Source organism: Arachis hypogaea, chromosome 17, assembly GCF_003086295.3.
Source record: "Arachis hypogaea cultivar Tifrunner chromosome 17, arahy.Tifrunner.gnm2.J5K5, whole genome shotgun sequence".
Classification (NCBI taxonomy): domain Eukaryota; kingdom Viridiplantae; phylum Streptophyta; class Magnoliopsida; order Fabales; family Fabaceae; genus Arachis; species Arachis hypogaea.
In genome coordinates, this window is record NC_092052.1 from 127979181 (window position 1) to 127996133 (window position 16953).

The 16953-nt window shown below is 33.4% G+C and overlaps 4 protein-coding genes and 1 non-coding gene across 11 annotated transcripts; 2 read left to right on the top strand and 3 right to left on the bottom strand.

The window, feature by feature from the left end:
* Positions 1-1147: 1147 nt before the first annotated feature.
* On the bottom strand, positions 1148-3864 carry LOC112762458 (inactive RHOMBOID-like protein 8). Its single transcript, XM_025808291.2, has 6 exons — positions 3351-3864; positions 3027-3190; positions 2733-2896; positions 2372-2646; positions 2129-2255; positions 1148-1491 (listed from the first exon to the last, which is right to left on the bottom strand). Exons 1-6 carry the CDS (start codon positions 3650-3652, stop codon positions 1372-1374), a joined length of 1152 nt encoding a protein of 383 aa, XP_025664076.1. The 5' UTR covers positions 3653-3864; the 3' UTR covers positions 1148-1371.
* Positions 3865-3916: 52 nt separating this feature from the next.
* Positions 3917-3988, top strand: TRNAW-CCA (transfer RNA tryptophan (anticodon CCA)). The gene has a single exon. It is a non-coding gene; the product is annotated as a tRNA-Trp (tRNA).
* Positions 3989-6647: 2659 nt separating this feature from the next.
* On the top strand, positions 6648-10002 carry LOC112766648 (phosphopantothenate--cysteine ligase 2). Of its 3 annotated transcripts, none has more exons than XM_025812543.3 (10): positions 6648-6973; positions 7094-7241; positions 7410-7533; positions 7643-7687; positions 7765-7850; positions 8327-8379; positions 8491-8550; positions 8808-8909; positions 9259-9378; positions 9459-10002. In XM_025812543.3, exons 2-10 carry the CDS (start codon positions 7094-7096, stop codon positions 9702-9704), a joined length of 984 nt encoding a protein of 327 aa, XP_025668328.1. In that variant the 5' UTR covers positions 6648-6973; the 3' UTR covers positions 9705-10002. The 3 variants fall into 3 exon arrangements, with proteins under 3 accessions (XP_025668328.1, XP_025668329.1, XP_025668330.1); XM_025812544.3 differs by having other exon boundaries at positions 6661-6978; XM_025812545.3 differs by having other exon boundaries at positions 6671-6876.
* An 88-nt stretch (positions 10003-10090) lies between these two features.
* LOC112766429 (uncharacterized) lies at positions 10091-12607 on the bottom strand. Of its 2 annotated transcripts, XM_025812325.3 has the most exons (6): positions 12433-12607; positions 12135-12334; positions 11706-11780; positions 11281-11420; positions 10609-10746; positions 10091-10456 (listed from the first exon to the last, which is right to left on the bottom strand). In XM_025812325.3, exons 1-6 carry the CDS (start codon positions 12573-12575, stop codon positions 10259-10261), a joined length of 894 nt encoding a protein of 297 aa, XP_025668110.1. In that variant the 5' UTR covers positions 12576-12607; the 3' UTR covers positions 10091-10258. The 2 variants fall into 2 exon arrangements, with proteins under 2 accessions (XP_025668110.1, XP_025668111.1); XM_025812326.3 differs by having other exon boundaries at positions 12135-12582.
* Positions 12608-13227: 620 nt separating this feature from the next.
* On the bottom strand, positions 13228-16519 carry LOC112766916 (transcription factor TGA7). 4 transcript variants are annotated; one of them, XM_025812810.3, is made up of 9 exons: positions 16079-16519; positions 15449-15616; positions 15278-15352; positions 15119-15178; positions 14968-15045; positions 14814-14880; positions 14447-14718; positions 14064-14291; positions 13228-13628 (listed from the first exon to the last, which is right to left on the bottom strand). In XM_025812810.3, the coding sequence occupies exons 2-9, from the start codon at positions 15578-15580 to the stop codon at positions 13476-13478; spliced, it is 1065 nt and encodes a 354-aa protein (XP_025668595.1). In that variant the 5' UTR covers positions 15581-15616; positions 16079-16519; the 3' UTR covers positions 13228-13475. The 4 variants fall into 4 exon arrangements, with proteins under 4 accessions (XP_025668595.1, XP_072079682.1, XP_029150032.1 ...); XM_072223581.1 differs by having other exon boundaries at positions 15482-15616; positions 16079-16507; XM_029294199.2 differs by having other exon boundaries at positions 14447-14721; positions 16079-16501.
* Between the last annotated feature and the right edge of the window lie 434 nt (positions 16520-16953).

Here is a 16953-nt window from a genome sequence, read left to right on the forward strand (position 1 = left end):
ATTTTAATTAATTTAAAAATGATAGTTTGAAAAAAAAATGTTATTCTCTCGTCCAAACCTAAAATTCTAAATACAAACTATAATAAACAAGAATGATGTTATATGAACCTCATTATAGTGTAAACACTAAACAAGGGAAAGTAGAAAAAGGAAAACAAGTTAAAGAGAGGATGTGGTACATAATAATTGTATGGTTTATTTTAGGTGCAAATGCCAAGAGGGTTCAAATAACTTTCAGATGAACTTTGTTGTAATATAGGCTGAATATGAAAGAAATCCACTTTAAAATTTGATAGATGAAATGATCAATAGACATGGAGGAGTAGAGTACCCAGCTGTTCCAGCACACATAAAAAGTGGACAAAGACTGCTACCACCATATAATGCACAGTTCAAGTATCCACCACATATATAAATGCATAGTTCAAGCATTTCAGGGGATATTAATGGTTTTTCCCTTGGAATATAACAAGTACACTGGTCCAGTGTGTATATATTTCACTAGCCGACAGTACCACGGACCAATGAAAATGACTTGGAATTTTCAGCCGAGATATGGTTCAAAAATAAATAATAACAAAGTGGAGCCCTGCAATAAATAAATAAATAAATGAAAAACTTGCTTCGCGTCCAATTTGGATTGGTTTGACAGCGAGTTGGATGAACCTACTCTAGTGACTTGATGGATCTATACAATTGAACCCTTTTTTGTTAATTATGTGCGGAAACTTTGAAGGGCAATAAACAGGGTCAGGCATAGCCCCACTTCCATGGCCATTGTTAACTGTAAAGAAGGCGGCGGTGGGTGCTCAACAACAGCTCACAAGCCTCAACCATGGCCATAATCTAGTTATAGAGCTGAATCAGAAGCAGCCAGAATCCGGATCTGCTGGGAATTTCCAAGTATCATAGCTGTCATTCAAGCTTTTATTTAATATGGGATGAAAGTGACAAGAGTAGTAACCCTTTTTTTTTTTTTTGTGTTTTCACTTTGGAGTTTGGACTTATTTTTTCTCTTGATGAGAAAGAGAGATAATAAGTCCAGTTGAATACACCCAAAAAAAAAAGTGATGAAAATATTTTTCAAATCACAATATCTTTGCAACGAAAAACAGAGGATAACCAAGCTATGAGATGAAATGGTCACTTATCTAGAAGGGATAACCCTTATTTATTTCTACAGCAATTTTTTACAAGAATGAATAGGATTCATCTTGTGTTACACCGAACTTGCTCAAGCTTCTAAATGAGGTCCTATAGCTCCATCTCTGGGAACATGACAAAAATGGCAAGATACAAAGCTATCTTTCAGCTATCCAGCATTTCCCAAGTAATTTGTGGGACAAGTGATCATTGAAACTTGTAGTTTCATCAGCATATCAGATTGCATAGATCACTGATCCTTGTCCGAGAGATGTTCGTAAAAGGAAAGACCCTGAAGTTTCCATTCCCCATACAGGTCAATGTCATCTGATCATCGCTCACCATTGTCTGCAATTGTAGCATATAACCAATATTAGCTTGAAGGAAGCTTCTATATATTCTTTTTTTTTCGCCCCCCTTTCAACAGGAAAGAGGAAACTTGTCTATAATCACTAATGCTGTATTAATAAATATAAAGTTAAATTACTCTAACAGTATCTATAATTTTGTTAAATTTGTAAATTGTAATTGAGTCTCTATAATTTTTTTAATTTTGGAAATTGTAATTGAGTCTTTATATTTTAAAAACTACAGGAACTAATATAGTAATTTAACCAAAATATGTCACCCAAAAAAAAAATTTAACCAAAATATAAGGCAGTCAGTTAATTGTAGAAAAAAACAAAACATTTTAGGGTACAAAAGTAAGTGAAATGTTTCAACTAGCCATTGGGTTGATATTTTACTTTGGGATAGCATAGTTTGGTATTTTTAATTGTGATTTTTGTTGTCTACATCGTACGATATGATGAACTCATAGCCCGACAATCACACCCTTCCACTATTGGATGAGATGTGGCATTCACACAAGATAAGTCTCACACTTAATGGTAGAGGAAAATGTGTTGACTCAATGCATAAATAGAGTGAGTATAAATAATACGTTTTGTTCAATTCAGGTAAGATTAACAAGGATGCTTGATACCTTACAAGAGGTTTCTCCATTTTGGCAGTGCCAGCTTGTATAAGGGATACAGTCAACATATGGGCACCATGTGCAATAACTATTGATGTTGATCCCGTGAAGAACTGCCACAAGACAACCGGCCAATCTGCAAACACAAGAAACTTCTAGTCTTAATATTTTGACTCATGCCAGAAAGCAGTAATAATACAAGACAGCTAGGCATGCAAATTGAATTCAAGGATAAAGAAACAAGTAACATACATCAGGCTAAAGAGGATAAAAGAAACAATCCTGAGAACCGGTCTGTCCAGGTTTTGCTTCAACTTTAACTTGATGTAACTCTTGACACCATAATCAAAGAGAGTTCCTTTGATTGGAACCTTTGGCAGTTCAAGCTTTCTGCTGAGTAGAAGTACAGATCCAAGAAGGAACCCTGATACAAAACCTCCAATGCTCGCAAAGTTGTCCACATAAGGCAGAAAGCCAATGATGAAATTGCAAACAAATACAAAGACAAAAGAGACTATTGCTGAAACCTGCATTTGAACAAAGAAAATTAATCAATATGTTGGCACCAAGAAACAAGAAAAAAGAAATGCCAACGAAGAAATCCAAATCCTACCCTTTTGGTTTGTAATTCCCAGTTCCAAATGAGCTCAGAGAGTAAAGTTCCGAGTAATCCATACAAAGCCCCAGAAGAGGCAACAGCTGGGGTATGCTGAAGAAAAAGAGAAGCCATCAAGGCTCCCCCAAATGCAGACATTGCATAGATTACACCAATCCGTACTGCAAGTAATTAAAAGATTCATCATTCATCAGCAATTTTATCTCCAATCAACAGAACAAACAATTGACAGTAGAATCCGAACCCTAAAAGGCTAAAAGAAAAGCATTGTAAAAGGAAAAATATAATTACACGGTCCAAGCTCGCGCTCTAGGTGAATTCCGATGAAGATGATACTGCAGAGATTGAGGAGGAGGTGGAAGAGCCCAGCATGAAGAAATGGAGAGGTGAAAAGACGCCAAGTTTGGTGATACTCTGTCACGAAATTCCTCCGAAGCGCTCCCATTTCCTCTAATCTGCACCAACCAAAAATCAAAACGAGAAGTTCCGATTAATTGATATTAGAAATTTAGAATACCTCGATCCACAATAACCTAATAAGTAATACAATTCACAATGAGAACCAGAAAAAGATTTCAGATTCAGAGAATCTTTGGAAGAAAGAAAAGAACTCACTTGGACTGAGAAGGGCCTAAGAGAGGATTCTCAGAGAGAGGTTGGAAGGAGAACCTTCCGAGGGTTTTTAGGGCGCAGTCGCCGTTGGAGTTCGTCCAGCAATCATTGACCAGCATCGTTGCGATGAAGACGCCCACGTGGATGATCACGAACACTGACACCACCCACGTGTCACCGCCAGAACGGCGGCGCTTCAAGGAGGGAGCCACCTTGAGGTCCTCGGGGAATGCCGCCGGGAACTTTGCCGGAGGAGAGAGCTTAACGATGTCGATGAATTGATCGGAACCTCCTTCCGCCGCCATTTCCGATTCTTCTTCTCACTGTAACCTTTCACCAACGAGATTGTGTTTTTTCCAGCGAGAAATGGAGAATGAGCTACGAGTTAGTTTGTTGGTGGGAATTTCTAGAGAGAGAAAACGGTTAAGTTTGTTGAGCTTGGCGGGAAATATTTTTTTGTTTTTTTTTGCGTTTCGGTTTCTGATTTTGTTTGGGGACTGATCAGTAAAACAAGGGGGTGGTAGTAAGATTATGGATATTTATGTTAATATGCGAATGGAGTAGCAAGTGGATCCGTGGCGCAATGGTAGCGCGTCTGACTCCAGATCAGAAGGTTGCGTGTTCGATTCACGTCGGGTTCAATATCCCGATCCGTAAAGCTACCGCCGGATCAAATTTTAATTTTTGGTATTTCAACGGGCCTAGGCCCATAATAACATTTTTTATTAGCATTTTTTGGCTTGTGTTTTGGGCCAAAGAAAGGCAGCATAATTTGGAGTTTTGGACTAAACTCTCTCTCTCTCTCTCTCTGAGTTAATATACTCACTAGTCACTATATAATATTTTCACTCAATATAAAATTAGTTAAATTCTACAAATATTATATGAATAATTAATATATGTACAATTCTTGTACACCTACTATAAATTGATATAAGGTAGGGTAATGTTAGAAATATACTAAAGTAAATTATCTCAAAACATAGTACTTTGGCTTAGTTTGGTAAAGTTTTTACTTTTTAAAAGTAGTTTATAAAAGTTAACTTTTAAAAGATAGCTTTTTAAAAGTGGTAGCATTTATGTTTGGTAAATTAAATTAAAAATTACTTTTAATAATCACAAGCAACAACAATTGCATTTGGTAAAATAGCTTTTAAAATTTAAAAATACTATAATAGACATAAATACAAGCATTAAATTTAAAAATTAGTTAACATATAAGGTTATATTAGGCTTTTAAATTTTGAAAAGTACAAGCCAACTTTGAAAAGCTCTATCTTAGGTGCTTTCAAAAGTACCCCAATATTTTAAAAGCTGCAAGTACAAGCACATGATCTTTTTTATTTACCAAACACAAAATGAGGAGCTTGAGCTTTTAAAAAGCAGAAGCACCTCTTCGAAAAGCTTTACCAAACCAAGCCTTTAATAGTTGTATAAGAGTTGTAAATAAATTAATTGTTCATAATTATATTTACTGTAAAATTCTACGCGCACAATTGTTGTTAGTATACAAAACTTAAATGAAGAAGTAAATTGTGATATATCCGACCAAAAAAGAAAAAAGAAGGCAAATTGTAAGTTTGCAACATCCAATAAATATGAAATCCAAATTTTAAACATATATAAAACAAAAATTGAAAACATCAAAAAATTAGTTATATGATCTTTTCCAACTAAATAGCTGAATTTTTGTAACTATCCTGACAATAATATTAATATTTATATTGACATTTGATAAAAGATTAAAAGTATATTCCATAGTTATACACATTTTTTTCTATGTACATAAATTGTGTGTATGTTTTATTATAGTTGATACAAGATAAAATGACAAATTGAAAGCGGCAAGGGAGTGAAGGGACCCAAAAGAGAAATAAGGAATTGAAAAATTCACAACTAAGATGAAAAAACCTAAGGTCACATAATCCCTAATTGTTAATAAGGTTGGTTCATCTTTAATATGAGTTATTCACCACCATTCCATTGATGTTACTTTTGTAATTTTGCTTTGACAATCTTCATTTTTCTTTCTGTCTCTCTTGCACGTGAGATGAGACGCCTCAATTTTAGGTGAGTTCTTTAAAGAAATATATTTTTAAATTAATAAAATAAAAAATTAATCATTATTAAATTTTTTTAAATTTTATTTATCGTTAACATTTTTTAGTATTTTTTTATCAGCGATATAAATTTTTTCATATTATTTTAATAATTTATTCTATAAATATATAATAATTAATTTTTATATACACGTAAGATTTATATATATATATAATTGAAAACATTTCAAGTATACCGGGAGTACCGGTGCACCAGTTGTTTTAACCGTTGATCTGAATTATAAAAAAAATATATAATATATATTAATTAAAATCAACGATTAAAACAACTAGTGCACCGGTACTCCCTGGTGCACTTAAAATGTTTCCTATATAATTATAACTACTTGCAAATAATTGTTTTGATCCATGCATAAAATCAAAGCTATTAATAAATAATTAATGTTGGGGGTTGAGGTATGTTTGGAATTGGAGGTCACCAACTTAAATGGGCGTATCTAACATCTGACATCTAAATTTATCAATCCTGGCTAATTCATTAGCAGTTTAGTTAGCCAAAATCAAGGTTAGATTTCAACAAATTAAGGTAAAAAATTTGTCATTATTAAAAGTTAATTACTAAAATAATTATTATATATTTATGTATATTAATATATATTAATTTATATATTCTTAATTAAATAATTAATTACTAAAATAATTAAATCAATTATAATAAATAATTAAATTTAAATTAGATAAATAATTAAATTTATTTATATTAATATAATAAAAACATTATAAAATATTAATCGAGTTAATACTCAATTTGGTCTCTGAAATTTAAAGCCGAATTTAATTTTATTTTTAAAATTTTAATAGACTCAAATTAGACATCGAAATTTATAATCGTAACTCACATTAATTCTTGAGTTAATCTCTTAACGATATGTTAAATTCTTTGCCTAACTTCTATGTAATCAAGCTTTATTAAAACTACAGGAGTTTGATTGCTCTTTTAGAATTATAAAATTTTTAAATTGAACTTGTGTTTAGGGAATCAATTAAGCTTTTAAGAGATCCAATAAATTTTAATTATATGAAATTTAGATAAACATTTAAATTTTAGCAAGTTAACATATAAAATCAATACCCCATTTACAAAACTAAATAAATTATTATTGTAAATTTTAAAAATTGAATTGAGTCCGATATAATTTTAGAAATCAATTTAAGTTCGGGTCAAATTTTAAGCCAAATTGAGTATTAACTCAATATTAACCATTGTTGAAGTTTCGGCTTTTAATTTCTTGCTCTGTTCCACTTTAGATTTCTTGAGAGAATATAATTCCTTTGCTTTCCAAGCACCACGTTAATCTTAATCTTCATGGCGCCAATTGTCGGCTATTAATCAAAACTATTTCTTCCTGAAATTTTGGATTATATAAAACTTGAATCCAATCGCTCCATAAACAATTAAACATACAAAAGTAAGATTCTGATTCTTCTTCCTAACTAACTGATTTTGGATTTCATTTGTGCGAATAATAACCCCAAAACTGAAAGTCTTTCCTTCAAGCCTTCAAGGTGAGGTATTCTATCCCTGAGCACCCAAAAAATTTGATTTTTTTTTACTTTTCTAATTCCTTCTGCTTTATCTCTGATGGGTTTGAATGATAAATGACATTGTGGGTGTAATTGTTTCAGATGGATGCACCAAATGGATCCCAAGATACTGAGCAAACCCTTGATTCACAAGTCAAAGCGTTCTTTGATTCTGCTCCACCTCTCCAGAATATGAATGACATCATTCAGAAATTGAATCACTTCATTCAGCTGAATTCTTTATCTTCAGGCAAGTGATTGTGACAGTGACACTCTTTTGTATCGCATTGTATTGTGTTCTAGACCATTAAAAATTATGCTTTCTTTTATTGGCATTTCTCCTTTTGTGTTTTTTTTTTTATGCTTGCCCTGCATAATGTGTGGTGGATTTTTGTTGTTGTTGTTGTTGCCTTCACAGAAAATGGGATAGGTAGGAGAATTGTTTGTGTGACTTCTGGTGGCACCACTGCTCCATTGGAGCAGCGGTGCGTTCGCTATGTTGACAACTTTAGTTCAGGTCATAGGGGAGCCACATCCACTGAGTATTTGTTCTTGTCAATGAAACTTTTTCTTGGATATTTGTTTGGTGATCTCTTGGAGGGGAATGAATACTATGTTGCTATACTACGTTGCTGGTTATGTTGAGTGTAGGTATTTTCTGAAGGCGGGATATGCTGTGATCTTCTTGTACAGGAGGTGAATTTTTCTGTATATCCTTCTTTTACATTTGTTTTTTGTGTGTTGTTGCTTACTTACCTGTAACTCTTGTTCAGAGGAAGTTTCCAGCCATTCTGTAGATCCCTTCCTGATGATCCCTTACTTGAATGCTTTGAGGCCTTCGAAGGATTAAACATTCAAGGTCTTTGGTTTCTGATTCATCCTCTTCTTGTACAATTAAAAAAGGGAAGGAAAAGAATATAAATAAAATGATACCAATAACTCTACTAGCAATGCTTCACATTAGAATTTGCACTTAAAATTGTGATAAACTGAAATGAAAGACTTGATCATGTAGGTCGTTAGTTGTATGAAACAATGGTGTTAAGTGCCTTGTAAGATTTTCTTTTCCCCTCTTCTTCCTCTAGAAGATTCTTAATTTTTATCTTGATTCACTAAAGGCGGACAAGATTCCATCATATAACATAATTTCATCATATAATGCAATTTTCTTTGCTTTTTAATCTTGTCCTTAGATGAAGACCACTCAAAATGATACTTAATTGGATAATTTGTAATGATGTTATTTTGCATGCCCACTTCATTTTTTCTTATATTGCTGTTTTATTCAAACATCTGGGTTTTCTGCATTTTGCTGAATGCTGTTATATACTTCAGTCCGTGAGGCTTATTCTAAAGCATTGAAGACCGCCATCGTGGATCATCATGCTGTATGATCTGTAGCTAAGATTTTGTCATTTCATCGTTTTTTTCTTTTCCATCTAATTCCATTTTGTCTTTGTTAATAAGTATAGCCTTACTACGATATCATACTATTGCAGGCAGTGGCTAGTGGTCTCCTGTTAAAGCTTCCTTTCAGCACTATATTTGAGTATCTTCAGGTTAGCTTCACTCCATCACTGTAATTTCGTTTTATTAATTTTATGTAACAATGCAGCACAATCTGTTACATGGTGTATATAGTTTCTTTCTGTCTTGGTGTTTGGCAGCAATAATTTGTTTATATTTTATTTTTCATTTCCATGGGTTCATCAGATGGCTGGAGCCACTTGTTATTTTGTAGCTTAACTTTATGTGCTTAATCATTGTATATCTTGGCACAAATTGATCATTGATAAATATGTTTTTTATTTTGTAGATGCTGCAAATCATTTCAAAGCCAATGAAGGATATCGGCCCACGTGCAATGTTCTATCTTGCTGCTGCAGTATCTGACTTTTATGTTCCTTGGAAGGACATGGTATAAAATTGATATGTTGGTTCTTCTTTCCATGAAAGTTTCATGCCTTATTAACTTCAATTTTGGCTTGAATGATTTCAACATCTGTGCAAGAGTTAGTTATTATTTAGAGAATTAGCATACAGATAACACAGCATAACTTAATTAGTCCTGCTTAGATTGTGAAAACTGAAAAGTATGAGCAGAAAAACATTTATTGAATCATCGGAACTATTTAAGGGTGATTTTGAGATTGATGATCACCATGGAAATTGCTCTGCAAAGCTAGGATCTTGAAATTAAAACACCTCAATTCATAAAATATACTTGACTTGGTAATATCTACTTGCTATATATTTATCCTATGCAGGTAGAACATAAAATTCAGTCTGGATCTCACATCTTGGATGTGAAACTTGTTCAAGTGCCAAAGATGCTATCAGTGCTTAGAAAAGATTGGGCACCCCTTGCTTTTTGTATATCTTTCAAGGTATTGATGGGTTGGATATTTAGTCTTTATAACTTTTTGGAGTAATACTGCAATATTTACCTTTCCTCCATGGTTAACAGTTAGAGACAGATTCAAACATTCTTCTAAATAAGGCGCGGGGTGCTCTCGAGAAGTACAATATGCATGCTGTTGTTGCGAACGAGCTCTCCACGCGCAAGGAGCAAGTGGTGGTTGTCACCATTGACGACAAGATTACGGTTCAACGAGATAAGAGTAAGGCTGATGATGATGTAGAGAATCCCCTCATCAAGCTTCTTTCTCAGAGACATTCAGCTTACATTGAGGATTCCAAGAGAACGAGGTGAATCACTTTTTGGGTCTGACCTTTTTGGCTTCTGCTCCATGTTGCAATTCCATCACAAGACAACTCTCGTTGTAGGTAATAAAACCATGAACAAATGAAAAGGATTACACAATATAGATATATTGAGATTGTGGTTTTAGTAAATAAAGGAGGAGAAAATAGAAATAGTGTTAAAAAGGAGATAGTTTGAATGAGAGAAATAAAAAGTTTAAATTTTAATGTAGTGTCTCAAGGTTACAAATTTTCTACCCTTTTTAATTTTTATAATATTTAACCATATTGGATTTAGCTTGTTTAAAGTATAGTACATGATACATCTCAATCATTGATTTGGGAAGAGGGGGGGGGGGGGGGGAAAGAAAATTCAAAGTAAGTGCGTGCTACAACTGGGAAAGAAAAATCTCATTCACCTTTATACCGTAAGTTACAAAATACATATATGTACACCTATATTCCGTATAATAATATAATTAAAAATGAATTAGATTTGGGGAGGAAACATTATGGTATTGAATAAAATATTAGCTATTGATAAGTGGGAATTATGTCCCATTTTCATTCATCAGTATCTGATTCAAGACCTTCTGCTGCCAAGAGCTGGCTGATAAGTTTATCTTGATCTTGCTCAGCCTTTCTTCTCATCAAATCTCTTTTCTTGAGAACAAGTGTGTGCCTTTTAAGGGTATTGGAGAAATTCTTAGCAGCAGCTGCCTTCTCTCTAGCTAGAATCTTCCTTGCCTCATCAGGATCCATCTAAGATTTTACAAACTATTTCAATCACATAAAACTTGAAAAACTACTTCCTTCTATTCAAAATAACTGTTGTTTTGACTTAATTTATGCCCTGTCTTCTTTAAAATTCACTCAAACCTGGAAATGATAAATTTTTAAGTATGCCCTAATACCTTTGAACGAGAAAGTTGACGGACACGTAGATTCAACTGTCGCTGTTGCTGCTCAGCCCAAGCAGCAACTGCCATATCACCACGTTGAGCAAAAGCTTTTCGCTTTTTCATTAGCCACTCCATCCATGCCTCAGACGCCTGAAGGAATCAAAACACCACTTCAATTGACATTTGACAATATGAAGAGAAGTAATGTGTTATGAGATTACACCAAAGAAGAAAGGATATGGTCACGGTTCACAAATCAAACTTAGACACTCTCCTATGATTCAAAAGATAAAAAAGTAAGAAGAAACCATCATAAGTGCATTCTCCACAGGAAACACAAAATATTAATATCTGATTAAGTAACTCAATCTAGCACGCTTATACAAAGGGAAGAAATTGATAGCATGTCCTACTTTGCTATAGGATTGTAAGATCGAAGAATAAGGCAGTTTAATATATCAATATGACAATACTTTGTATGTGGAACTGTATCAATCGTAGACATAGTTTTACCCACCAACCTTTTAAGTATAGAAATTAAAAGACAATGCACACAACATGTTCCAAAAATGTTAAAAGTTAGAAAAACAAAAGTTAAATATATTGAAGTTCCTCTATGAAAGATAAAACTTAACAAGTAATAGAATCAACTGCAAAGATAGTCAGATGCATAAAAGATATTACCTTCATAGGGTTGACTCGGTTATCCATATCATACTGTCTTCGTTTCTCATCGTCTATAAGCAATTCATAAGCAGCTTGGATCTTAATGAACCTAGCTTCTGCTGTTTCACCTTCCTCAAGGGATCCTCTACCATCATAGACTGGAATAGTGAAGTAGAGTTACTATATGTATTCAGACATTAAGTTCATCTTAGAAAACAACACAAGCACAGTGGAACTGTACTTCTAGCAAACTACTAGTATCCAAAACAAGATGTAAACGCCACAATGCAAAGTAGCTGCAGATGCTAAGCTTCATGTTAAATAGACAGATGAACATATTGCTTCTAGATGTGATAAGGTAGGCCATCATAAATCAGTGTTACAAACAACCCTTCAATGAAGCAGTGGCTGGAATTAACAATTTAACATATATAGTTACATACCATCTGGATGATAGAATTTAGCCAATCGTCGATAAGCGCTCTTTATCTGTTCTTCATCAGCATCTCTGTCCAATTCTGTTGTTTCAGCATAGTCAATTGAAGAATCAACTGTCAAAACAAGTATCCATGGGAATTTTTCCATCCCTATTCTCTTCCTACAACAAAGGCTAACATCATTTACACCACTACACAACCAACCATTCACGAATGAAGGTGACAACCCCAAATGCATTGAATTCAATAATAACTAGAAGTTTTCAAAAAAAAAATTTCAGTAAAAAGTTTCAACTTTAGCAGAACCCAAATTATAATCGGTAGTCTTTTCAGCTGCAAGACTTCGTTTCGGCTGAAATTTTTTTCCTTTTCTTCCATTTTCGTTGTTTTCGGGAAAAGGAACAAACTTTAGAGTGAATAGTTTCAGTATTTTACCAAGGGTTTCATACGGGGATCGTTGTTCGTCCCAATTTGAAGCCTTGGCCAGAGTTCTCCTCTGATTAACGCGAAACCATAGTCCAGTCCTGCTAGAACCCCAGGAATCGATGAGCCAGGAAGAGTATAACGAGAAAGAGGGAAAACGGGAATTGCAATTAGGGTTCCGAAAAGAAGAAGCCCTGGTTTGAAACTGGTGTCTGCAAGTAATGAAAGAAGAGAAGAACAGTGTGTGAGGCCTACACAGGGTTATCAAATTGCTCATAATGTTCCGGTGAAATTTTGGAAGCTCTTCCACCTGAAAATCAACGCAACGATGCAACGCAGAAACCCGAACCACCCAAGTTGCAAAATTCCCTTTTTTTTTCGGGGGAGGGTCGTGGAAGTGTAAGGAAGAGAATACGTGATGGCCCTCAATGACAACGAATCTCTGTTTAACATGTGAATCTTACAGAATCTTTGAATTTTTGCAGTTCTTATTTTCCTTTCCTTCTTTTTGTTATTTATTTTTGTTATTTATTTAAAAAATAAAAAGTGTTAATACTAATTGTCTGCATAAAACTGATGTAAAATTTTAGAATAATTTTTTTTTCAGATGTGTTAATACTGTTTTACATATCAAAATCCTATTATTTTAATTCAAGATGATTAGGTTCTCAATTTAACATTTTAACAACTATTTCACTTTAGAATTTTGTTTTTTTTTTTTTAATCCTATATTGCTTGCCGTCTTCTCATCATCATCCACCCTCTCATCCACCATCCTCTGTAAAAAGATGTGACTGTGATTCTTTTCAAAACAAATTAATTATCTTATGTATTTAATTGCATGCTTTTGTTTTAGAGATTTTACAGTGAGCAATTTTACAAAATCAAAGATACAACTAAGCCTTTTTTTTTCTTTACCTAAAGATCAATGACATTACCACATGATTCTGAAATTCTAACTTTGGCTCATATTTTATAATCGATAATGTTAGAAAAACAATAAAAAATAAGTTCAAACAATTTAAATTTATTTTATTTAGTATTCATTAATTCTAATAATAATTAATAAATATTAAATAAAGTAAATTTTAGATGTTTTGACTAATTTATTTTGTTTTTTAAATATTATTATTTTATAATATAGTATTAAAGATGATATGTACAAGCAAACTCTCTAGACCAAGATAATAGATAAGTAGGCATCATGGTACACACTACATAGATATTGTTCTCTTTTATCTATCAGTGTCAGTGTGTCACTCTATAGATTGATCCAAAGACAATGATAGATAGAAAGATATGGAAAGGACTTGCACAACTTGAATCATTGCTATGCAATGAAATGAGAAGCATCTAGAGAGGTTGAGATGGACGAGAAGCCCAAAGAGAACTGAGAGAACGAAGTCTTTGCAAGTATTGCCCCAAAGCCAGCAATCCTTGAGCAGCTTGATGTGTTGTTAGGATCCTTGACATGTGTATCAATGTCTGTTGCCTAAGATGATCTGCCTGTATTCATTATCGATCGGATAAATGTATTAGCGATGGAAGAACCAATCTGTCTCGAGAGTAATTCTAAAAAACTGTGGACAATAGAGCTCAGTCAATAGCAATAGAGGAGATAGATCGATACACTGCATAACTAGTCTATCTCCTCTGTTGCTATTTACTGAGCTCGCTTTATTGTCCACAAGAATTTCTAAAAAATAAAAATTTGTTGAGAACCAATCTGTCTCGAGAGTAATTCTCAAAAACTGTGGACAATAGAGCTCAGTCAATAGCAATAGAGGAGATAGATCAATGCAATGCATAACTAGTCTATCTCCTTTGTTGCTATTTACTGAGCTCGCTCTGTTGTCCACAAGAACTTCTAAAAAATAAAAATTTGTTGAGAACCAAAGTGTCGGATCTGAAGACTAATTCAGTTATTTGATGTTGTGTTACCTGGTTAAGGAAGCCTTCAAGTCCCTCAATTTTCTCAATGGAATCAGCCATCTGAAACCCAAAGTTTCCTGCTACCAATGGATCAACTGCAATGTTGTGGACAAGACTCTGCTGGAGTTTATCTAGTCCTTGTGAGAGAGCATCTTCAGCTTGTTGCGACGATAGCCGGAGTCTGCTAATGCTAGCAGTTTGTTGTTCAGTTAAAGGTTCAAGCTGTGGCACAATGATCTGCAAGAAAATAAAAAAGATTGCTAGTTAATTGAGGTTGTCCACAATTAACAATTTAATTTTTTTGTTATTACCAAAATTCATATTGATATTCTGTTATAAGCAAGCAAGATTTTTGATGCAAATGAGTTACAATGTTATATGAATCAGATTACACTTAGAAGCTGCGAAGGGCGAGATCCTCCAATCCAAAGGAAAAGGCGCTCCGCGGATGATTTCCAGACACCACTGATTAGGTAGAATATATCAGCCTTTGCAGCATCTGATTTCATCTTGAAAAGATTTGAGTAATGATTCAACAGAGTCTGAATAAGTTGATTAAGTTGTTCATCAGGTGCTTGAGTTTGGAATGCATTTCTGAGTTCTTCATTCAGTTTGTGTTGCTCTTCAATCCAATTTCCATATTCAATTTCAAACAAAACAATCCCTGCTACACAGATATACCAGGACCACTCACTTAATAGAAGAATTTATTGTAAAGAAGGTTAAAACTTAAAACTATTGGTATCAGAATTCACAAACCTGAGTTTAATGATCCAGAAGATCCCATATAACTAGCATCCAATGGATTGTTTCCAATATACATACTCTGCAAGGAAACCTTTTAGTTATATATAACATATGATTAAGGAGCATAAATCATTGATATGGTTTTTGAGTTTAGTATTATTATCACCTGCTTTTTAGCTTTAACAATCTCCTCCTCCAATTGCATGAGCTTCAAACGGCTTGTTTCTAATTGTTGAACATAAGCCTATCAAGAACAAAATTACAAATCAGAACACAAAAACATTGGCTGCCTTCTTTTGTAAGTCCAATTTCGCTACCTTTTTTCGCAGTCGGCTCTTCCGAGCAGCCTCTCGATTCTGCGCTAGCCGTCTTAGTACCTAGACAAAATAATGTCAGAGCCTAACAAAACAAGATCATTCATGACCAAGATACATTGCAAATGTTTTAAGAGTAACACTCTTATGAAATTTCATTACCTTACTAACATCTTTATTGGTAGCCTCTTGATTTTGTCTAGATTGTTCCCTCAATTCATGTGGAACATATTCAGGCTGTAGAATTCAAATTCAAAAGTTTGTTACAAATTACAATCCAGATTAGAAGATAATAATAAAGCTGATAGAAAAAACTCATGCTCTCTAATTAACCTTGTTATCCATGGCCATGGTGCTAGTGCTCACCAACAACATTGGAGAAGTGATTGAATTTATGAGGCCACCATCAACCTTAAAGTTGTCACCCCACATGCTAACTTGTGGGAATGTGTCAAATATGTCCATTGATTTTCTTCTATTTCCTGCAAAAAAGGGTAGTTTCTAAACAAGAAAAAAGGTGCATCATTATTAATTTGACACACAATAATAATTAACAAACATGCAATGTTCTCTTCATTTCATCCTCATATGAATATTCCAAGCAATACATGCATGCTAGTTAGCACTTCCCAGAATGTAGAATAATACATACTATTAAGGATTGAATCACTATTGAAGGATGCAGAGTCTATACAGAGAATAAGGTCTCAAGAAACTGTGAAATAACATGTTTTGGTTCTTCTGATTTGGATTTGTGTTCTTAGTTCATTTTCTCATATTCCTTCCATTTTCAATAAATACATCATCATATCAATTCATTTGAGTTTGCTGCAAAAACTTGCTATAACACACACACACACACACACAATAACTAACTAAACAATATAGTACATTAAAAATTGTTAGAATTTCAAATTTAATTAATTAGTAGTACTACATAGTAAATACAGTTTAGGAACATACCTATTTGCAGCTAGCTAGGAAAACCAGATGCCAAAAAACCTTGCCTTACTGCAGAACATGTATATAACTCTTCTATCATTAGTATCATTATATTTATTCTTAGAAACTTTGGAGAAGGAGATTATATATATATGAACAAAGAAACCTTATCCTGTATGTTTTTGGGAAAAAGAAAAAAAGCTTTAGCTATTGCTAAATAATTAAATAAATTGTTTAACCAAAGTAATGTATAGTGTTACAAACTTGACACCTCAACTTTGTTAAATAATAATAATAAATGAATAATATCAATATTATATGGTATAGTTGAGCATGAAAACTATTTAAGTAGTGTTATTAGATATATTCGACCAAAGTTGTTGTCTCTTCAACCTTCATAGGGAAAACTCTATAATATGGTTTCTCATAGTAACGACATGGATCACACACACACACAAATGCTTTTTCATAAAAGAGGAGATAAAGATTTCTTAAAGTGGCCAGTTTTCAACTTTCTTTTTTTTCTTTTTTCCCCATCACCTAATATGCATCAATAACAGTGTGTGAGTTCAACTTTAATCAATAATTTCTTTATTTCCCCCTTATTTTGACTTTCAACTGTAGTGATCTCTCAATTATTATTATCAAACTCTATGCGTTTTATATGATTTTTGGATTTTTCTAACGAACGATAGCACCACTTTTTATTTAATCTATCTGCTACCAAAAGGCCATGCATGTATAGATAACTAGCCCCCCCAATAGAGAAATTTTAAATTATTTGTGATACTTTGGTCTTGATGTATCTCTTAATGTTAAAAGTGTTTGTTTTAATCAACTCTTGTTGTAAAATTCGGTTACTTTAACATTCATTTTATATCATATGTTATCAAGGG